This window comes from Schistocerca serialis, chromosome 2, assembly GCF_023864345.2.
Source record: "Schistocerca serialis cubense isolate TAMUIC-IGC-003099 chromosome 2, iqSchSeri2.2, whole genome shotgun sequence".
Lineage (NCBI taxonomy): Eukaryota > Metazoa > Arthropoda > Insecta > Orthoptera > Acrididae > Schistocerca > Schistocerca serialis.
In genome coordinates this window covers 406,916,941-406,941,617 of record NC_064639.1, presented here as the reverse complement: position 1 = coordinate 406,941,617, position 24,677 = coordinate 406,916,941, and the positions used below count along the sequence as shown (strand labels likewise).

The window sequence follows — 24,677 nt, the reverse complement described above, 5'->3', positions numbered from 1 at the left end:
GATCTTTATCTAACCCTTTCCGAATAATGACTACGTTTGCGGACTTCCGCACCCTTAGAATTTTTTGCTGTATCAGACACTCATTGTATAAGTGAGGGGAGCTAGGAATTGCACCACCTCAGCTACAATGCCGTCTGGCCCGGGAGCTTTACCCCTTTTAAGTGATTTTATGTGGGCAGCCACCTCTTCCTCCGAGAAAGGGTAGACTGCCGTATTGTTGGTGTATTCATTAAGGTTGTCTCGTCTTAGTTGTTGTTGCTGATCAGATTCCCCATCCGCGCTATCATCAGGCAGCAGGGACTGGAGGATGACCTCAGCAGTTTCCTGCCAGGATTCCGTCATCCTGTCCCCGTGCCTGACTGTTGATAATTCCAGTGGAGAGCGGATCTTCTCTCGTACTAATTTATACGGTGTACCCCAGGGGTCCAATGCCAATTGGCTCTGGACGAAATTTTCCCATCTTTGTATCCTAACAGCCTGGAGTTCTTTCTGAAAACGAAGTTTAGTCTCCCGATACTGCATCAGCCATCTTTGCCGTTCCGGCCAGACGACACTGCGCTGGTAATACTTTCTCAACCTACTAACAGACCGGCGCATATCCTCAAGTTCGGGCGACCATGGCGATGGAGAGGCTGCAATGGCCTTCTTCCTGGTCGGTACGGCAGCTTTCACTGCGCTAGTTATTGCATTGGTCAGTTCTTCTGCTCGGTCGTTTACTTCTATGTCAAAGTCTGCTCCACCTTCTGGCAAGGCAGGAATGACGCACTCCCTCGCTAGTCGTTCCCAATCGGCCCTTCTGTAATTAAACTGCATCTCCCACACCATGGCCCAACGGGACCCTCTTCCACCTATAATGAATGTGATTAGGTTGTGGTCACTTGTAGTGGCGTTTTCTTCTACTTTCCACTCTTGTATTGTGTTAATTGCATTGGGGGTGGCTAGAGTTATATGAATATTCGTTCCTGGTCCTCCTCCCACCGCATAGGTTGGAGGATTACCAGGCTTGTTGGCTATCACTAGTTGTGATGCCATGATAAAATCCTCTACTTTCTCTCCATTGGTGTCCCTTGTGCCGCTGTGCCACAGGGAGGATTTTGCATTGATATCAGCCGTGATTATCATCGTTCGTCCCTGCAATGCCGTGGTTACTGTAGCTAGATGGTCAAGATGCGTTTCAATGTTATCTCCGTACTGAAAGTACATGTTAATTAGTATGATTGTTTCACTGGTAGATAGCAACTCCACGACATTGCAGTGACTATTAGTGAACTGTGATAGTGTAGTTACTTTCAGGGCTTTGTTCGTGATAATTATTGCCGCTTTCGGATTATCTCCTTGGCTGATTACCTGCCACGTCGCGGCTGTAAATGCAATTTTTCCGGCTAGGGAGTACGGCTCTTGTAGACAGAGCACATCCAGCCTCCTCTCCTCCACTTCCTTTCGCAGCTCCTGCATTAGAAGTCGACTGTTGTGTGTGTTGAGTTGGCCAATGGTAATTTTTGTCATCTACAGAAAGTATGTATGTATGTGGTCTTCTGGCCATGTCTTGTTCCAGTCATACGTAATACGTCCATTAGCCAGAACTGACTGTTCGTAAATGTCATTTAGCAGCGAGAGTTACTCGTCAACCTTTATCTCGCTCCCATGATGTGCCACCTGACACACATTCTCGCCTTGACGCGCTCGATGTCTATGAGGTTTCAGGCGGCTTTTGGGTACTATGTAAGCCTGGGACAGCTCTTTAAGGTACAGTACAACACGCTTACCCTCCCAGAGCGAGGGGGGGGGGGGGGGGCGTTGGTGCACGAGAAGGCGCGTGCCATGTATATTAATACTATGCTCAAACGGTGGCGCAACAGGAATCACTCGCTTACGGGGACGATCATCGAAGAACTAGTACCAACATCGCATCTTTCTCCAGTCAGTGTCGGCCATATATCGCCCCCGTTAACGTATGTGCGCACGTTCATCGTGGAACACAGTTACATTCGAGAGCGTTTGCCGACGACCCGACAGTCTACATCGAAGGACGTGTACCATCTGCTTCTTCGACAGATCGCCCGGAATAGGGTGGAACGGAAACATCCAGCCGTTAATTGGCACGTGGTGTGGCGCACGGTACACCACCCCCACCCACCTACAACAGCCAGATCAACATGGTACATTGTAGTGAACCGAAAATACCCTACGAATGATAAAAAATACGCAATACATTTGGCGGATTCGCCCATGTGTCAGCAATGAGGCGTGCTGGATACGGACGACCATCGGCTGGTCTGCAGCGAGGCATTGGCTGTCTGGACTCTCGCAAGGAAGATAATTGCGTTCATGCGGCGCACTACCCATACAGCAGTCTCTTCTCACATAGTATTTTTTTTCCAGAGAAACGTATTTTCCGCGTCATAAGACGAACGCAGTGGCGTGGATCACAGGTATGACGGTCCATTACATCTATCGAGACACACGTCTGAACGTACTGAACGTACTGGATTACTGGCAATACTTGCCAGATGGACACACAAAACTGTTACGGCTACGAAAGTACAAGGATTGGTACGCCAGTTTCCTAGGAACGGTTTTTGCGGACCCGCCATATACTTGGGGTGTGCCGGGTGTGCAGAGGTTAGCGGCGGTGCTGTTGTTGTGAAACCGACCAAGTAAAGTGAACAGCTAAGAACAACTATATGAGTATGTGACCTTGGGAAAACTAACGCTTGCACAGTCAGCAGTGGGATGTAGTACAAGTTTTGTTTTCATTCTATAAATACTTTTCTTTAGGGTGCCGGAGGTGGCCCCACTCTGACTTTGTTGTTATTTCACGGTGCGTGGTAGGACGGCAGCGAGCTTCCTTCCAGGACAGTTATAATGTGTAAGGACGTACTATGTTTATTTTGTGAATAATAAAGGTTTCTGTTTCTCCTACCTTCGTTTAAAAAATTAAATAAATAAAATAAAATGAAATAAAAAAATTAAAAATAAAAAACCTCACTCCTGACATTTCTTTCCTTTTTCAAAAAAAAAGGGTGGTCAGCGCGTCAAAAAAAAAAAAGAAAAGAAAAGAAATTGTCAGCGTGACGGATTGTCAATCCTCTGGGCCCGAATTCGATTCCCGGCTGGGTCGGGGAATTTTCTCCGCCCTGGGACTGGTCGTTGTGCTGTCCTCATCTTCATCCTCATCGACTGCAGGTTGGCGAAGTGGCGTCAAATTAAAAGACCGGCATCCAGTGACTGGTCTGCCCGAAGGCGGGCCCTAGCTATACGATTAAATAAATAAATAAAAATTATCTCTTTTTAGTGTGCATAACAGGCGTATATGACCATGGCCTGCTCGTTCTCAGTGGGTTCGATGAATATATCCATCTGCAGCGTTCTGTGGCTTGCAACCAATGCAAATGAAGAGTTTCAGGCAGGAAGGTGTTCCAAATTAATGCTTCCTCCACTAGATCGAACCTCCTGTCAGTCTAATGTTCACGACCAGTTATAATACTTTTCATTGTTTATATCGGTATTGCACACAAGTTATAGCAGTCATTACCATGAAGATAAGACTTCTCACACTGTTTTGGTGCTTGCTCATCATTGCTTGGAAGGCATTATCGTATTTAGATCGACAAATGTTACGCAAGTCTAGATGTGGGTGACGCACTAACAATACGAAGACAGACGTTGTCGGCACATTGCGATGAAACACAAAGCTGTTCCCTTACTTGACGAAAAATGTAAAACTGAAGAACGGTACTGCAGCAAGCAGACTTTGATAAAATGGAAGGACAAGAGAGCCGTCGTGAAGGTGAACATGTTCCATGACGAAAATTTTCATGCAGCAGATTGAAAAAATGGCACCTTACAAAAGCCAGGTCTTCTTATGGATGACAATAAATATATGTGAGGCGTAGATAGAAGCGATTTCCAGTTGCAAAGCTACCAAATGGCGAGGAGCTGATCGAACAAATATTATTAGAAAATGTTTCGCCATTTATTGGGTATTGTATGTTTCAATGCATACGTTCTGTACAAGAGACCTTAGAAAAGAGACATCTTATTGGCGTGCTGAATGTGAGGTTCCTCTCTGTGTGGCACCTTATTCGAAAATAATTAACACAGAAAACTATGTGTGATCATGTGGAAATAAAATTTCATTCTCTTTTTAGATGCATTGTTTGCGATCCTAATGCACTTGAGTTTTGGTCCATAAACTGAAATCAGCACATAAATGTTATTAGGAGTAAGTAAGGGTCATGATGAGACTGAAACAGCATGCACTAGGGGCAATTACCCACTGAGTCAGAGAAGCATACACAAAGAATATCCACGTCAGGGATTAATGCAGATAGCTTCTGCTATGTTTACACATAAAACGACCAGTGATGGTGACAAAAATCTAACATCTCCAAAGAAGATATCAGGGTCGATATCTCAAAAGCAAAATCTTTAGTAAAATTACTTATCATTTATTGGGTACAAAAACTACATGTAGGTTCCCTATTACAATACACAAGTAAAATCATAAATCACCAAAATTAAAACTGTAAGATTTTGAGCTCAAAATACTCTTTCTAATTAAATGTTTTCACAACTATATTATCTGTGTTACTTATTAAAATGTACTGGCAATACTGATGAAAGCTTTCAAATTAAGTAGCACTTGCTAGTGACAAAATTTCCGTTGCTGTACCACACTTTGCTGGTGAGCAAGATGTATGAGACAGGCGAAATACCCACAGACTTCAAGAAGAATATAATAATTCCAATACCAAAGAAAGCAGGTGTTGACAGATGTGAAAATTACCGATCTATCAGTTTAATAAGTCACAGCTGCAAAATACTAACGCGAATTCTTTATAGACGAATGGAAAAACTGGTAGAAGCGGACCTCGGGGAAGATCAGTTTGGATTCCGTAGAAATGTTGGAACACGTGAGGCAATACTAACCTTACGACTTATCTTAGAAGAAAGATTAAGAAAAGGCAAACCTACGTTTCTAGCATTTGTAGACTTAGAGAAAGCTTTTGACAACGTTAACTGGAATACTCTCTTTCAAATTCTGAAGGTGGCAGGGGTAAAATACAGGGAGCGAAAGGCTATTTACAATTTGTACAGAAACCAGATGGCAGTTATAAGAGTCGAGGGGCATGAAAGGGAAGCAGTGGTTGGGAAAGGAGTGAGACAGGGTTGTAGCCTCTCCCCGATGTTATTCAATCTGTATATTGAGCAAGCAGTAAAGGAAACAAAAGAAAAATTCGGAGTAGGTATTAAAATTCATGGAGAAGAAGTAAAAACTTTGAGGTTCGCCGATGACATTGTAATTCTGTCAGAGACAGCAAAGGACTTGGAAGAGCAGTTGAACGGAATGGACAGTGTCTTGAAAGGAGGATATAAGATGAACATCAACAAAAGCAAAACGAGGATAATGGAATGTAGTCAAATTAAATCGGGTGATGCTGAGGGGATTAGATTAGGAAATGAGACACTTAAAGTAGTAAAGGAGTTTTGCTATTTAGGGAGTAAAATAACTGATGATGGTCGAAGTAGAGAGGATATAAATTGTAGACTGTAAATGGCAAGAAAATCGTTTCTGAAGAAGAGAAATTTGTTAACATCGAGTTTAGATTTAAGTGTCAGGAAGTCGTTTCTGAAAGTATTTGTATGGAGTGTAGTCATGTATGGAAGTGAAACATGGACGATAACCAGTTTGGACAAGAAGAGAATAGAAGCTTTCGAAATGTGGTGCTACAGAAGAATGCTGAAGATAAGGTGGGTAGATCACGTAACTAATGAGGAGGTATTGAATAGGATTGGGGAGAAGAGAAGTTTGTGGCACAACTTGACTAGAAGAAGGGATCGGTTGGTAGGACATGTTTTGAGGCATCAAGGAATCACAAATTTAGCATTGGAGGGCAGCGTGGAGGGTAAAAATCGTAGAGGGAGACCAAGAGATCAATACACTAAGCAGATTCAGAAGGATGTGGGTTGCAGTGGGTACTGGGAGATGAAGAAGCTTGCACAGGATAGAGTAGCATGGAGAGCTGCATCAAACCAGTCTCAGGACTGAAGACCACAACAACAACAACCACACTTTGCTAGCTCTGTGGACATTCAGATTAAATATTTCCACATCTAAATTGTCTGTATAGCTTACAAATATACACGCATTACTTGAATAAATTATATACTAGCAGACGGCCATAGCTCGATCTCTACACATTAAATTCATCTAAATAAGTAAAAAATTGATGCAAAACAGACACCTGGGCACTACAGCAGATCTAAATGAAGTTCACTGAGAAAGTAAAGAATGACAACATTTTATTTTCAAAAGAACCTGTTCACCCATACATCTTTGAATCCACAGCAACATGATAAGGTTGAAAATGCTTTTTGTAGATACATGAAATGGCAATTGTCCAACGAAATCTGTGGGTAGATGGAAATATTAGCCTCATCATCTTACCCAAAGTTGGTTCAGTCAGCAAGGATCTGCCTCAGTGGAATAAGTTTACCATTATCTGTCTAGGTAAGAGTTAATGTTCTCATGTGCAGGTTACCATTGAGTCTTTCACTTTATTTTCCACAGCCATTGTAAACTTCCTCTGGCAAAACATTTGGAGCAAGTAGCTACAGTTTTGCGGCAAGTTGATAGATTCGCAGTATCTGTTGACACATTTTTGGGGTAAGGTGATACATTTTTGAATTAAGTTGATCCACTTTCAGGGGAAGAAATTGATAGGCAAGTGGATATACATTCAAGGGGGGAATGTTGATAATGTATATCTGGACACAACATCAAAAAATTATTAATAGTATTTTCACATCTATCTCATTATCATCATAATCAGTAAATTCCATTTGCGAGATTTATACACCACAGTAAATTTCCCCTCTTTCTTTAATGCTTATTTTAATGAGGCAGCAACGATAATATCATGGTCTGATAAAGCTCATCCCAGTTTTGCTTGCTGGAACAAATCACAGCTTGGCAGAACAAGCTTCAGCTTACATAGTTGACATTGTGATTAGACTTATTGACATCTGCACATGAGAACTGATGCAATTTTCAAGCATGTCATACTCCACAAAGTATTGGGCAACGGTTGTACAAAATGATGACTTATGGTCGAATTGCTTCGTTTTGTTGTGACTTGTTATGACATAGCAACCCGATTTTCCTTGTGAAAACAGCATGAGAAATTACAGAAAGAAGTCAAACAGAGACACAAACCCAAAAGAAACATTTCGAAGCAGAAAAAAAGCTGTTTCTTCGCTGAGGAGAACAGCTAATACGTATGGAATGCATTTCATCACGTTACATCAATGCTTTCACTAAATGGAAACCGATTCTGCTAGTAATAATACTCGATACAAATTAATCAATGTGATATTTTAAGATGAGCCAGGTTTTCAATTTACTGCCATCTCCACAACAAACACAGTGAATCAATATGTAAAAAATAATATATATATAGCCTCTTATCATCACTTAATGGAAACATTATTTTATTCTCAATTTCAGACCTTACTCCAGGTGTGTCCAAAGTTAGATACAAAAAATTTTGGGAGGTTTCATCAGAGGAAAGGATGCAATGCAAGAAGCATGGACTTCAACTTCCCATCAGACCTGTTGCTAAATACACCTTAATCCACCTATGCCTACTGTTCGATACAAAAAAAGCTGGACAGGTTTTGATGAAATCTCGACGAAATATCCGGAGGAAACTGGTATTGCCGCAAAAAAGACATGCTGAAACTGACTCTGTACTGGAAAAAAGCATTTAAATTCGGTTTTCAAGTGCTACGACTATTCGAAAAGAATATGGACCAAGACAAATACATTAAAACCAAAGAAAACAATACACACTACTGGCCACTAAAATTGCTACATCAAGAAGAAATGCAGATGATAAACGGGTATTCATTGGACAAATATATTATACTAGAACTGACATGTGATTACATTTTCACGCAATTTGGGTGCATAGATCCTGAGAAATCAGTACCCAGAACAACCACCTCTGGCCGTATAACGGCCTTGATACGCCTGTGCATTCAGTCAAACACAGCTTGGATGGCGTGTACACGTACAGCTGCCCATGCAGCTTCAACACGATACCACAGTTCATCAAGACTAGTGACTGGCGTATTGTGACGAGCCAGTTGCTCGGCCACCATTGACCAAACGTTTTCAATTGGTGAGAGATCTGGAGAATGTGCTGGCCAGGGCAGCAGTCGAACATTTTCTGTATCCAGAAAGGCTTGTACAGGACCTGCAACATGCGTTCGTGCATTATCCTGTTGAAATGTAGGGTTTCGCAGGGGTCGAGTGAAGGGTAGAGCCACGGGTGGTAACACATCTGAAATGTAACGTCCACTGTTCAAAGTGCCGTCAATTCGAAAAAGAGGTGACCGAGACGTGTAACCAATGGCACCCCATATCATCACGCAGGGTGATATGCCAGTATGGCGATGACGAATAGACGCTTCCAATGTGGGTTCACCGCGATGTCGCCAAACACGGATACGACCATCATGATGCTGTAAACAGACCCTGGATTCATCCGAAAAACTGACGTTTTGCAATTCGTGCACCCAGGTTCGTCGTTAAGTACACCATCGCAGGCGCTCCTGCCTGTGATGCAGCGCCAAGGGTAACCGAAGCCATGGTCTCTGAGCTGATAGTCCATGCTGCTGCAAAAGTCGTCGAACTGTTCGTGCAGATGGCTGCTGTCTTGCAAACGTCCCCATCTATTGACTCAGGGATCGAGACGAGGCTGCACGATCCGTTACAACCATGCGGATAAGTTGACTGTCATCTCGACTGCTAGTGATACGAGGCCGTTGGGATCCAGCACGGCGTTCCGTATTACCCTCCTGAAGCCACCGATTCCATATTCTGCTAACAGTCATTGGATCTCTTCCAACGCGAGCAGCAATGTCGCGATACGATAAACCGCAATCGCGATAGGCTACAGCCGGCCGCGGTGGTCGAGCGGTTCTAGGCGCTTCAGTCCGGAACCGCGCGACTGCTGCGGTCGCGGGTTCGAATCCTGCCTCGGGCATGGATGAGTGTGATGTCCTTAGGTTAGTTAGGTTTAAGTAGTTCTAAGTTCTAGGGGACTGATGACCTCAGATGTTAAGTCCCATAGTGCTCAGAGCCATTTTTTGATAGGCTGCAATCCGACCTTTATCAAAATCGGAAACATGATGGTACGCATTTCTCCGCCTTACACGAGGCATCACAACAACGTTTCACTAGGCAACGCCAGTCAACTGCTGTTTGTCTATGAGAAATCGGTTGGAAACTTTGTAGGTGTCGCCACCGGCGCCAACCTTGTGTGAATGCTCTGAAAAGCTAATCATTTGCATATAACAGCATCTTCTTCCTGTAGGTTGAATTTCACGTCTGTTGCACGTCATCTTCGTGGTGTAGCAATTTTAATGGGCAGTAGTGTACATTTATGAAAAGAGGAGATTCTGGAGAAAAAATTATTGCCATCACAAAGAGAATGAAAATGATTATGATGAGGAAGAAGAAGAAGAAGCAGAAGGTGATGATGTTGATGATGATGATGAAGATGACGACGATGATGACGCTCCGAACTGGTACACGCTCTGCAGCAAATCACCAGCAGGCATCAACCCAAATGAATTGATAGAGTAATTAGTTTCCTTACTGGCTTTGACAGTGGTGAGCAGTAATTCCCATAATAATGAAATTACTCCCTATTGAAGAGGTACGTCGAGAAACATCAATTATTGCTTGAAGTTGTGGAAAGCAAAGTGAAAGCCTCAGTGGTAAGTTGCATATTAAACAGAAAAGACAAATGCGAACTAGGCTGTACGTAGATGCAAATTACGCAAAATAACAAGCCGCAACTCAATATTTTCACTAATAAATTTTATTTTCTTCAAAATATTCACATTAATTCGAAGACTGGTAAAACCAGTTACTCCGTTAAATAAGCAGAAAGTGATTGGAGCCCGCAATGTAGTGGTTAGCGAATTCACTACACAAAATCAAATATATTAAAACAACTGGAAAAACACAGATCGTGTTCAGAGATAAGCGTTAAATGAAGATAAATTACACAGCAGTTCACACCCAGACTGAATCTAACCGACACACGATGCAATAACCTATGTGTGGTTAGTAGCAGAAATAATCTAAGTCTCTCACAGGCAAACTGAGTCAACGTCCAATTTCATTGTACAGAATCAGAGTCAGAATTCGACTTCACGCGAGAAATCATAAGTTCTGCAGATCTAGAAGCAGAAAATAATTGAAGTTTTGACTAGTCCACAGCGAACTCATGTGAAATAAATCGAAGTCCCACAACCGACGACCCAAAAAGCTCCTATCTTCCAAAACGAGTGTGGCTGGTGCACTGTTCAGACTGACATAGATGTTGGCTCAACCAAGTCGATCCGAACACCGTCCTCGAGTAAGATGACCGGTGCCCTTTTATGGTCTCAGTTCACCCTTTCACGGAAGATCTAACACCTATGTCACTTAACGAGTTTCGTGGTTTAACCACCGTAATTTACATTTTCCATACATAAGTATTACTGACAATGTAATTGCGTTACTAGATGCTCACTAAAATTCAAATCCAAATCCATACCCTGCATTTAATTCCACGTGCGACAATTCATCCAAAATTTTCAAATTCAAACAATTACAAAACGTCGCTGAAGTACTTGAAAATAATTCATTCTCTTCGTACAGTCAAATATTACGGCATTTATGGATATGTCACCACTTTCTCATCAGACTTTTATTCCTCTTTCCAATGCACTATTCAGAATTGAGATATGTCTTGAGTAATGATCAAAACTACGCAAATTTTATGAACAATTAATAAAATACAAAATAAAAATTATAAAACTGAAGGACTGAAGGTTGAGTATGTTGTGTAACGACCTTCACCGACTTATACTGCCTTCCTGGATGTATACTCGTATTGTATCAGACGTAATATCAATTTTCAAATAAGATCCATTTAAATGCTTCTCACCGCTTAATTAATTATGCAGCAAATCATGTGAATATATGACTCGAAGCGCCTCGCTGAGAACTGTTGACTGAACGTTAGATCTCTTCTATACATTAAATTCACTGAAGCGCAAAAGAAACTGGCATCGGCATGCGGGCGGCAACGCCTATGTAAGACAACAAGTGTCTTCCGCAGTTATTAGATCGGTTACTGCTGCTGCAATGGCAGGTTATCAAGATTTACGTAGGTCTGCACGCGGTGTTATAGTCGGCGCACGAGCAATGGGACACAGCATCTCCGAGGTGGCGATGGTAGGTAGCGTCCCATACGACCATTTCACGAGTGTACCATGAATATCAGAGATCCGAAAAAACATCAAATCTCTGACATCGCTGCGGCCGGCAAAAAGATCCTGCAAGAACGGGACCAACGACGACTGAAGAGAATCGTTCAACGTGACAGAAGTGCAATCCTTCCGCAAATTCTTGCAGATTTCAATGCTGGGCTATCAAAAAGTTTCAGCGTTCGATCTATTTAACGAAGCATCATCCATATGGGCTTTCGGAGTAGAAGGCCCACTCGTCTACTCTTGATGACTGCATGACACAAAGCTTTAAGCTTCATCTGGGCCAATCAACACTGACATTGGACTGTTGATGACTGTAAACATGTTGCCTGGTCGGACGAGTCTCGTTTGAAACTGTATTGAGCAGATGGAGGTGAAAGGGTATGGAGACAGCCTCATGAATCGATGGACCCTGCATTTCAGCAGGGGACTGTTCAAGCTGGTAGAGGCTCTATAATGGTGTGAGGTGTGTCCAGTTAGAGTGATATGGGACCCCTGATACGTCTAGGTACAACTCTGACAGGTAACACATACGCAAGCGTCCTGTCTGATAACCTGCATCCATTCATGTCCGTTGTGCATTCTGACAGGCTTGAACAATTCCAGCAGGACAATGCGACACTCCACACGTCCAGAATTGCTACAGAGTGACTCCTAGAACACTCTTCTGAGTTTAAACACTTCCGCTGGCGACTAAGCTCCCCAGACACTAACATTATTGAGCGTATCTGGGATGCCTTGCAACGTGCTGTTCAGAAGAGATCTCCACTCCTTTCCTTCTGTTACGAATTTATGGACAGCCCTTCAGGATACGTGGTATCATTTCCCTCCAGCACTACTTCACACATTAGTCGAGTCCATTCCACGTCGTGTTGCGACACTTCCGCGTGTCCGCGTAGCCCTATACGATATTAGGCAGGTGTACCAGTTTCTTTCACTCTTCAGTGTAATAACCAAGTTATTAACCTTTTCCCGAACTGTAGGAGCCGGCCGGTGTGGCCGTGCGATTAAAGGCGCTTCAGTCTGGAACCGCGTGACCGCTACGGTCGCAGGTTCGAATCCTGCCTCGGGCATGGATGTGTGTGATGTCCTTAGGTTAGTTAGGTTTAATTAGTTCTAAGTTCTAGGCGACTGATGACCTCAGAAATTAAGTCGCATAGTGCTCAGAGCCATTTGAACTGTAGGTATGAAAAACTTATCGGTGCCGTATCTTTTAACATATTTTGATTGCAGTTCATATCTGCACACCAGCAGATTGGTAATGCTCCTCTCTTTTGTATGACATATCGTTACTTATTGTACCAGTTACTGTTTATGCTATACGAGCACATACGCGAACAGTGGAGCTGACGTTACGCCAGTCAGCGGTCATTCACAGAACTAGGGCCACCACTTAGAGCAGGGAGCTCTCTCTAGGCAGTAGACGACACTCCTCACTCACATCTAGCACGGGATGCAAACCACGCACGACCAGTCCGTCACAGAGGGCGTGCCATTCAAACGTCTCTCTCGACCCATACCCAAACCTCCTGCTTAAATAATAGTCCGCCATGTCACAATACCTCAGCTGTCCTTACCTTTTACGCAGTGACCAATATAAGGAAAGCAGCACCATGAATAAAAACAGCTTATCGAAGTTATCCACGAAGTAATCAGCAAAATATAATAAATAAACATAAGAGCCTTACATTCTGTGCACTGGTAAGGTCATCCTGTGCGGTGCATATTTAGTATCCTAATGTAAACATATATGAATTTGTTAGCGTAATATTTTAAAACTTGGCAGAACAACATATTTACGAAGTAAAGAAATAATATATAAATTAATTTTGTTTGCACTTAGAATGCAATATTCACCCTACAGCGGAGTGTGCGCTGATATGAAACTTCCTGACAGATTAAAACTGTGTGCCGGACCGAGACTCAAACTCGGGACCTTTGCCTTTCGCGGGCAAGTGCTCTACCAACTGAGCTCCCCAAGCACGACTCACGGCCCGTCCTCACAGCTTTACTTCTTCCAGTATCTCGTCTCCTACCTTCCAAACTTTACAGAAGCTCGAGACTCGGTCCGGCACACAGTTTTAATCTGCCAGGAAGTTTCATATCAGCGCGCACTCCGCTGCAGAGTGAAAATCTCATTCTAGAAACATCCCCCAGGCTGTGGCTAAGCCACGTCTCCGCAGTATCCTTTCTTTCAGGAGTGCTAGTTCTGCAGGTTCGCAGGAGAGCTTCTGTAAAGTTTGGAAGGTAGGAGACGAGGTACTGGCAGAAGTGAAGCTGTGAGGGCGGGGCGTGAGTCGTGCTTGGGTAGCTCAGTTGGTAGAGCACTTGCCCGCGAAAGTCAAAGGTCCCGAGTTCGAGTCTCGGTCCGGCACACAGTTTTATTCTGCCAGGAAGTTTTGTTTGCACTTGTTTGTGTGTGAAAATAACACTTTGTATACACATAGAATATTCAAATATTAAGACACTGCATCAGTTTCTATTAATCAGTGCCTGACCTCCAACCGGCCTGATTAAACAATAAAATGAAACTGCAAAAACAGTTTCTCTGGCTTTATGTGTCCTCTTTCTCTCAGTCGTAGTCCACGATTTGTTCTCATTTTCTGATTCAATCAAATTCGATGAAGAGGTTTATGCATCACATACACTCAGTGCAACACTCGCAGTGACGAACTGCTCGCTGTGTGCGTCGTTAGTGCGTTGACAGTAGGCTCACCGCATCCAGCACTGCGGTGATGCCTTAGCAGGCTTACACCTTGTCAGTCAGACAAGCAACAAATGCAGCCCATGCGCTGTCTGATCCTCTCATCCAGATACACTCATGTTCAGAAAAAGAAGACACGTTGAACGACTAGGGATAGCATGTTCATGTTTACAGGACATGTATATCAGTACGTTCTGCAGAAATGATTAGCATCTGAACCAAGTCGGCCCTCGAGTCAACATCGATATCGCAGCGCAACAGCACCAACCGCAAAATGTGCCTGCAACTTTCGTTGTCGCAAAAAATCGAAAGTAATGGATAAGTGTGACTTGAGTAGACGTGCAGATGGAGGGAAAGTCAGCCAAAATTTTGTGCTGCTTTCGACGAGATGTTTAATAATGAGGAAGATGGCCGGCCGGAGTGGCCGAGCCGTTCTAGGCGCTACAGTCTGGAACCGCGCGACCGCTACGGTCGCAGGTTCGAATCCTGCCTCGGGCATGGGTGTATGTACTGTCCTTAGGTTAGTTAGGTTTAAGTAGTTCTAAGTTCTAGGGTACTGATGACCTCAGATGTTAAGTCCGATAGTGCTCAGAGCCATTTGAACCAGTGATGAAGATGTTGAAACTCCAAGCCACGTAAAGGTCAACACCATGGAGATCGATAGTTTTTAAGGAGACTGACAGTGATTTATCGGCGGAGACAGAGCTGAGGAAAGAATTGATTGAAAAAGTGTAACGTGTTGTAAATATTGTTGTCAATAATGCAGCCGTAGACTGTCTGGTCGATACAAGAAGTGACGGGAATTGTGTTTCAGAGGCATTTTGAAAACATGTAAATAATAATGATGTTGTTGTATATTTAGTTAGCCATGAAAAATTAAGATTGCTACTGGAAGTCACAGTATGCCAATCAGAAGTTAAGCTATCTTCGAAGTAAACGTGGATGGAGTCACATATGTCCACAGATTTTTTTGTAATGCCTAATCTGTCTACAAGCATTTTGTTGGGCATAGACTTTCTGGCCAACTATGTTGATAACATCAGTTACCAACACGGATTCACTGACCTGAATACTGGCGCAAATAGGAAATGTGTTTGTTTCGCAGATTCAGTTGCAGGTGGAAAATTGGTAGCCTGTTCGTACACAGAAGTTAAGTTCTTGGGAAGTTTACTTTTGTATGTATGTTTATGGTGCGTAAAATTTTATTGTAATTAATCCTGTGGTTTAATTCATGATGGAAGTGGTTTGATTATATTATGTTAGTTTAATTTGTAATTTGATTAGCTTCTACTGTTGTGTTTATTTTTGTATGGAGGCACCCGATGTATAATTCTTTTATTCGATTGTTTATTTGCACTAACAGCACGCACATCACAGTGAGATTCCATGTTCTGACTTGTGCAGTGTTGTAGTCGGTACCCTTTTTGAGTGGGTACACTGGTTGCAGCATGAGAAACAAAAACTGCACTCACGTCTCTTGTTCTCACCACTGCAGGTCTTCTTCAAGTGTTTGCCTCTGTCTTAATCAGTTTTCGGTCGTGTGAATTTCGTATGCCAAGGATAGATTTTCATAGTATCAGCTATGATGAAGTACACTCACGTAAAAAAAAAAGAGAACACCTTGAACGACTAGTGACAGGACGTTCATATTCACAGGATATGTACATTATCAGTCACTTCGGTTTAGCATGTGTCCTGTTGCCCAATAGGCACAGGCTCCGCCATGGGCCCTGACAACTTCTGCCATACGTGATGGCATCGACGCTTAATGGCGCGAATGGCGTCCTGTGGTACAACCGTCCGTGCTGCTTTCACCTGGACCCAAAGTTCATCTGTGTTGGCTGGCACTGGGTCACATTGCTGCAACCTTCATTTCACCGTATCCCACACATTTTCGATTGACGACAAGTGTGACGATCAGGCGGGCCAGGGAAAAAGACTGACATGCTGTGACACCAAGAGGGCGCGCGTTCGTGCAGGCACATGCGGTCGTGCATTGTCTTGCTGAAAAATGGCGTCTGGGATGCAGCACAGAAAGCATATGGCTATGGGTCGCAGAATGTCATTCACGTAGGCCACAATGGTCACAGTACCCTGGACACGTACCAGTTGTGATTTGTGGTTGCACTGAATAGCATCCCACAACATATGGCCTTGAGTTTGTGGTGTATGTCTTGTGCAAATGCAGTCACTGAGATGCTGCTCCCCCTGTCTGCGGCGAACCAAAGCACGGCCATGACTCAAACAAACAGGAAGTGGAGTCGTCTGAAGACACTATCTGATGCAATGCCTGTCCCCAGTAACATCGTTCCGTACACCATTGCCGTGCAGCATGTTTCCGCACATTCGTCAAAAGTAGGCGGAGGAGTGACCAACGCAGACGTAACCCATGCCGTAATAAAAGGCGACTGACTATCACACCTGACAGTGTACGATGTGCTACAATATTCGACTGTTGCGCCAGAGCCGAGGAGGACACAGATCTGTCCTTCAATGCCATTCGGATGAGGTGTTTATTTCCTCGGAGGGTGTTCTGGGTGGTGCGACCTAATCCATGTTATCGTGTTCTACTGTCTTCCGTGAACCGTTCTGCACACACCCGTTGAACTGCCGAAACACTTCGTCCCACACGAGCAGCAATTGCCCAGATGGATGCGTAACATTCTGTCATGCCAGTAATGGGTCCTCTGTCATGCCAGTAATGGGTCCTCCCACTTTCAAACGGACTGATTTGACAGTACGGTTCGCTCATGCGTCTCGCTGCTTTAAATTTCTCAGTTATCTCCTCCGTCAAGCTGCCATTTAACAACCCTAACTTCCGCCTCGTCGGACATGCTTTTGAGAAAACTGTCTTTACGTGAGACTAAAAAATTCTCCATGTGGTATTGATCTTTCCCACTAAAAGCGTACTTTGGTTTGGGGCTCGCCATGAAGTGTGCAGCCCCTCCCTGACTCATCGCAACGTTTCTCCGTGCGGCACTGACAGACGCGGTTTCCGTCTATTTCAAATGTGAATAGTCTATGAAACAGCAGACAAATTTATAAAATCAAATGCAACTACTCTTACATAGCATGTCACAGCTTTATATGTTTTATTGAACGTGTCACAACATCCGACGTACGTACATAGCTTTGAATTTGCACTTTCAACATTTGTCAGTTTCATATTTATTGTATTATGTTTGACGACTGATTGTCTGCAGAATGCTTGAAAATGACCACGTGTCAAAATTGCAAACGCAATAAATTATGTTTTAACAGCCTAAAGGGGAATGATTTCGTTTAAAAATTTCACAAGGGCTCTGGAGCCAGTTACCCTCAAACTTCAGGTACGAAATTAATTGGAAGGCTGGTGGGGAAAACGTAACATGCTTTCCAACTCTGTGCAGCTCACGAAAGCAAAGTTAACGAGTACAGAAATCACACAAAAACAACTAATCAAGCAACACAAGTTGCGTAGTAAAATCTGACAAATTGCGAGCTGGTCAGAAAGTGGATTAAGTTTTCGCGAAAATGAACGACACTTAAAACTCTCCAAGGTCAGCAAATATATGACGAAACGCGCCAATCAGCACCAGATAACGACGGTCAAGTTGGCCTACAGAAAATGGCTGCCCCCGACGACCTCAGGACAACGGATGTCCCAGATGACGTCACCCCGAACGTGATTCCAACTGCGCTTTATCAAAACCAACTTCCCACTTCATGGAAAACTCGACTCCCAGCCATTGGCAAAGTGACCAGCGAGTATTTCACTTTACATGCATGCGTGAATACTGTGGAAGCCTGTAGAAATTTTCCATTTTGGGCCTCCAGAAGGCATCTTAAAATGCAAGACGTTGGTATCATTTGCTAGCCGTGTTCCCTTCGCACTGAAACACAATGGCGGGGAAGACCCATGTGACTGGATAACAAAATCTGGAATGAAAGGCAACAAATTTTCTCACGCTGACTGAGTACAGCCCATTCCTAGATCAGCGTGAAGGAAAGTGTATTCGTCATGCTCATTGATAAACTAGGGACTTGCAGTGGCTTAGGGGCAGACTGCCTTGAAAGGAGAAAGCCGCTGACATTTGGCGACTGAGTGTAGAGTGTCAAAGTATGGAGCAAAGGGTTACCGCTCTCGACTTCCGCAAACTGCAGTGCCCTGGGGAACCACGTCACTTCTTTGAGTCCATTGCGATTCACCTCTAACGGTCAAACTGGACCATGGGACGAACACCTGGGCCTGATCGTTTCTAACAAAATAATGTGAGGCCATCTTCATTAGTTATGAAACCTTGTACCCTCCTCAAAAACAGCCAAGATTTAAGCAGAAGAATAATCAAATATTGCATATCAATAAGTGACTGTCATGTCACTCCGGCAGATGAGTCCCTATCCTGGATGACATAATGATTCTGCAAGCCAAGAAGCGAAACCCTAGATACCTTTCCCATATAGACAAATTTGCTGTAGTAAGCGTCGGTCCGTGTTAAATAAGAAACATTTCGAAAATCTAGAAATTCTGACTCTAGTTAGTTAATTCTATCCATATAGGCAACAGCATATTCAGCAAGTTACTGAGGATGATAACAACTCTCGTCACAACTTAAACCAAATAGTTTATGTTACGTTCTGCCCAGACATTTGTAGAAATAAATTACGAAATATGATTAGTGAGATGAGCACTGATATTACTGAACAAGGAAACATCATTCTCACCTGAAAATCAACTAGTCGGACTTCTGAAACTTCTCCATTCACATACTTAAACATCATGTTGTTCTTCCAGCAGTCACCGTGAGTCAATACCCGAAGCTTTGTTTGATTCCTGATCTGCTCCATTCTTTCACTCGCAACATCGAGTAATCGGTCAGCAAATGTCCTGTATCTTTCTCCATATTGCTCGTAGCCAGGAGATTTATCAAACTCATTCGCTAGGGCTGTCATTATCTTTTTACATAGAGATCCCGCAAATTGCAGAGCGTCTTTGTCTGTGAACAAGTGAAAACGGAACGTGTCCTTGTATTGCGGCTGTTTGCTGAGCATGTAGACTGAAGAGGCATGGAGTCGGGCATATGCCCGCAGTGCGACTCTGCAGTGTTGGAGGTCTAGCGGTTGGCCACCCTGAGCCAACCTGAAGCCGGCCGCTGATAGGTCCTCCAGCACGAGGAAAGCCGCGGGCTGCCGGCCCCATTGGTAGCACTTGGCTGCCAATGGCCGGAACTCATCTCCCTCCAGCGCTACCAACTGCTCGTGGACCTGTGGCACAACATCATGTAGCATCTCTGCCTCGAACTTGAACGCATCTATTTTGTCTACTAGATCCTTCAGTTCACCTGACTCAAGAGTGGTTTTCACTATTAGGGTTTTCTTCTGTATCTCCTCACTATTTTCATATCTCAGAGAGGCAGTGAGTCTGAACATCAGGCTTGTATAGCCAACTCCTTCAGGATTTGCATACTTGACGTTTATGGAATCGACGGTAATTTTCTTTCGTTCTGCATTCTTCAAAGCTGATTCTATGAAATCGCGATTTATCCATGAAGGTGGCGGCACTCGTGTATCAGTTGATGATTCCATGTTGTTAGCTTGCCTCCGAATCGAATCTGTAGACAGAATAAGACACTGGATGGTAAAACGCATACGCAAATGGCACTATATTTTGCAGATATGCAAAATGAAAAAGGGGGTAGTGAATAAAACAAACTACCTGCTGTAATCATAACTCTCTCTCTCTCTCTCTCTCTCTCTCTCTCTCTCTCTCTCTCTCTCTGATGGCCCCACACACACACACACACACACACACACACACACACACACACACACACATACCACACTCTTCCCATTCCACACATTATGTACATGTGGCCCAACAAATCCCTGTACCCCCTTTCACTTTGTGTAAGTGGAAGAAAAGTAGTTGTTTGATTCGTATCCGTCATTTGAAGTTGGTGAAAAGCGTTGTAGTCAAAATTACATTGTTCTGATTATATTAATTCAGCTGTGAACCTATAGCTGATGGTCGACGGCTGATGTAAAGCAGACACCGTTACACTGTCGATGAATAATTTGTGTCATGTGGGTGTCAGCTTTAACTGGAGACAGAAAGAACTATTGCGTATAGACCCAGAAAATAATTTTATTAATAAAAATGAAAGGGATATAATAAGCTAATTTAGCACCAGTTATCAGGGTTATCAGGTGAGTGAATTATCACACATCAATGAAGAGAAATGTTCAGCTGATGATTCATCAGAAATTGATTCGTATGGTAAGAATTATGTAAAAGTTGTTGACAAGAGAGCAGCTGAACTTGAATAACTGCGTTCTACAATGCATTATATTTGAAAATCAAAGAATGTGTACCGATGTTTGTGAAATAATTAACTGACGACGGCATGGAGCAGAAGTTTGCAGTCTGCCGTGTTTGTTCACTCAGTTTCCAAACGCTGTGTCTCGCTCACGACCGTTACTCTCTGACGACTGTGCTAGGCTGACCAGATTTCAAAGGCAAAAAGCCGGGACACTTGTGCTCATACCCAATACTTAATTTCCTTACTTCACATATGCTTACATTTCTTGTCAGTTACCGTGCTACTGTATTATGAAATCGATACTAGGGATTCGATGAAGCAGCAGCTGAAAAAGCCGTAGCAAGAATGTATCTTCATTTCGTGAAATGGAAAGGAAAATGTAGGAACAGTACATATAAATAAAAATGTTTTCTTTGGAAATAAAAAAGGGCCATATATACTTATTTATTGCAATAGCTCGGATATATTTTTTCCAATGTTTAGTCACTGTTTCAAATATGTGCAATTTGTTAATCTTAATAACTATGCAATAATACTAATCAGTAATAAGACACAAATTATACATTTCATCCTAAGATTTATCTTTGCTGTATTTACCAGAAGAATGATTTGATACTAGCAATTACTTGTTAGAACGAAGATAATCATAAAATTCTGTGCAAGATAGACTGAAATGAGTATTCACACTAACAATAGCTGTCATTGTATCAAAACTAGCACTTCCTTTTTCATCATGCCAGTAGATTTTAATCAGACTGGAAACCCTTTCTACTGCTGCATTTGTACTTGGCAGATATAACGTTAAATTTATATTTTCTCTACATGCCCCACAGAAACATAAAGATTTTCACATTTTTTAAGTATAGCAGTCCCCCTTTCTTCAAGCAGCACTTCTTTATCACCCAATGTTTAATATGCTTTTCCATTACGTTCTTAACATGTTAGAACTTATCGAATAGTGAGTTCCTATTGAAAGCAGACTGAAGAATACCATACTGAGGTAAGAACCTAAGTGAATCCTGAACGTTAGTCCAGTGGGGTAGATTATTGCAACGAATCCAAGAAATAACCTGAAGGTTTGAACACTGACTTCAAGTCCGGTATTTTATGTAATTCACACTGTCATAAAAAAATTTTGGAAGGATTTTCCTTAAAGGCGGTTCTTAAGAATCTGTCGACCTTTCTAGAAATTAAATTTTGTGTGAGATTGTCAATTAAGTCAGAAGTTTCGGTGAGTGAGATATTTTTGACTCTCAGTTCGTTTAATGGTAGCAACAAAAACTTCTAATTTAGCTGCTACTAATCTCAATCATAATGGCGAATGACTGTTAGAGAAGAAATCCAAAATTTGAGGGCAGTTGTCATAGGACAAAAAGTATGACTGAACTCCTTCTAAACTATCCAGGGCCCTCTGCAACGCAGGAAGAACAGACTTACTTAACAGGGACTTGTATTCAACGCCAATAAACTCATAGAATTCTTTTAAAGCGCGGGTTCCAACAGTATATGTTTCAAAATATTTGGAAAGTTTGAACAGAATCACTTCAACATCAATTAACAAACATTCCGCTGCTGATTGAATATTGCAGTGCAAAACATAAGCCCCACAGCCAACAACCTAAATGATTTATTTAATTTTGCTTGAAGTTTTTGATAAACATGCTGTGTTCTATTACTGTCGGTTCCTACAAAGCTAGTATTTTCATGTTTTTACTTCGTCCATTAAACGAAAAATTTTCTCATTACACTGAATTTGTGTATCAGCTGTTTCGTATGGAACATCGCTAATATCCAAAATTTTTACTTTTAAGCGAAACCACGAATGTAATATCGAATCACTAATCGAATCATTTTCATTGCTTTGTGATTTGATGCATGAGTCATTATAGAAACATACTTTGTTTTAGTAATTAATTATTTATTACTGTAAGAATATGGGAGGCAAACACATTAATAACAATTGCTCCATTTTTAGTTCTAGCACAACAATATTTCGGTCATTCGAAAACCTTACTGATCAAAGAAAAAATATAGTCATTTTATCTAAAGCTATGGCTGTGACAGATGGCATGATACGCAAAGATACCTTCTTCAGCAGGCGGTTTTAAATCAGGCATCCTTAAAAAAACGAATTCATCCTCTTTCTACTTGTAGATCCCGATGGCGCTTCCTTGCACTTATTTTGGAGGTGATCTCTTATGTCACTCCTCCCGTGGCGACCTGCACTAAACACCGATCTGTATATCGGATACCCAACCTTATCATTTAGGTCACTTTCCTTAAAAAATGGAAATACTTTCTTTAACGCTTCATTAAATGAAAACTTCCGCTTGGGCATTTTCATCAGACACCACACTTTCTGAGTTTAATATTCACACTCTCTCACTACTAACAGTAGTACAGTAATTTTGTCCGCAGAGTTGATCCTCCGTCGACTTATAAATCAGAACTGTTGCTCAGTTGTTCCAGACCCGACAGACTTGAAGCTTTGTGACTGAGTGAGTGAAATCTGCCAACAAGGCGCTACCCTTAACCGCTGTCAGGACAAGCATGCATAACATGCCAAACAATATTCCATAAGCACCGTTAATAAATGCAGCGTTGCTCACATTCTTCACAAAATTTACTTCCACATGGCTGCAGTCCCGTTAGGAGAAATGGTTTAAATGATGGTCATTTATGCCTCCATTGATTTTGGTTTTACTTGTCTCTTTGGCCATAATGTGGAAGGTTGGCAAGCTAGAGACAGCGGATAAGTAATAACTGCTTTTCTTTCCAACATACGTCTTTCTCTTTCTTTATGAATAAAACGATTTAAACCAAATGCGGTATATGTTGTGAAAATATATTTCTATAACGTCCTACTTCTGGGACATTGGTTTTTCACAAATATTTAATGATTTGGAACTATTATTAAACCTATTTTGTTTCTAGACTAAAAACCGGTACAGTTATGAGTCCCGGATGATTTTCTCGGGACACCAGGACATTTACGTGAAAAACGGGGACTTGTCCCGGAAAGACTTGGACGGCTCGTCAGCCTAGACTGTAAGGCATATGGCAGTTCACACAGAAGGAAAGCAGTTTCCTGGTCTAAGAAAAATGCCTATTATATCAAAGAGTTGGAAAGGAGCCCGCATCATGGGCCAGAATGTCTTTGGACCATATTTTTCGAAACGTACGTGAATGGATATTCTTACTCGGTCATGTCACAGACGTGGTTACATGTGTTTTTCTTGTTTCCGTCTTCTTTTTCTGTTTCCAAAGCCTCTTCATTCTTAGGCTGTGTTCCTGTCTCCTTTGCTCTGTCCATATTTTGCCTGTTTTCTTCCATTATTTTACTTCAAATTACAACAGGATAGAGCTACAGCACCTTTTCCTCTTCAGGTGTTTGAGTTTCTTGACGCAGAATTTCAGAGACCGATGGATTGGGCGTGGTTCAGCAGCATTTCCATTCCCATTGAAATGGCCACCAGGAATCCCGGACTTAACAGGTCAGACAACTAATTACGCGGAATAATCAAGTCCCATGTGGCTCGATGTTGGCACAAGAGTAATGAACACTTGCTTAAAAGTGTTGAGAAACTCTTTTGAAGGTATTGTTCAAGACATCAAGGACGACCTCGAGGTTCTACATATCTGCGTAACGCACGACGGTTCACATACAGAACTGTCAGATACATTGTTTTTATTTGTAAGTACACCAATTTTCGATATAAGTTTTGACCCAGGTGTCGTTTTATTGAGTTCACTGGACCTCGAGCGACGAGACTGCACCGAACTACTAACAATGTGCTGCATGTGTACACTAACTACCCCAGCAAATTGATAGAGTGACTTTTAACGAGAATATCTTGAATATGAGTGTCTCTAAGTGGAGAAAGATATTTTAGAAGCTCGGCCTATCTGCTTTCACGTGGCGCAGATGTTTGACTTACAGGCAACACTATCATATTGAATGCGCCAAGCGTCGCCGGGAAGCATCAGGAAACAATTTTTCTCTATCAAAAGTTGTTCCCTATTACGTGAGCTATCAATCTTAGACATCTGGCGCAAAAACAAATGTCTAGGATTGATAGATTACGTAATAAGAAACAACTTTTGTTGGAGACAAAAATATGCTCCACAGAGCAGGTTTATCGGTCGAGATCTTGTTGTGCCTTTTCCAGGCTTGGGGATCGCCATGGGGGGAGGGGGGAGGTGTCCACTGGGGGCCGAACCGCACAGTAACCTTGGGTTCGGTGTGGGGCGGTGGTGGGGTGGGTGGACTGCTGTGGCCTGTTGTCGGGTTGTGAACCACTGAGGACTACGGCAGGACGAAGCCTCTCCGTCGTTTCTAG

General features: G+C 42.6%; 1 protein-coding gene across 1 annotated transcript in view; it reads right to left on the bottom strand.

Moving 5' to 3' along the window:
- LOC126455576 (uncharacterized) overlaps window positions 1–24,677 on the bottom strand; it is a 43,364-nt gene that overhangs the window by 15,684 nt on the left and 3,003 nt on the right. Inside the window, exon 2 of the mRNA XM_050091331.1 lies at window positions 18,743–19,629. Coding sequence (XP_049947288.1) covers window positions 18,743–19,603 — 861 coding nt within the window. The 5' untranslated portion in view covers window positions 19,604–19,629. The remainder of the gene's footprint in view (window positions 1–18,742; window positions 19,630–24,677) is intronic.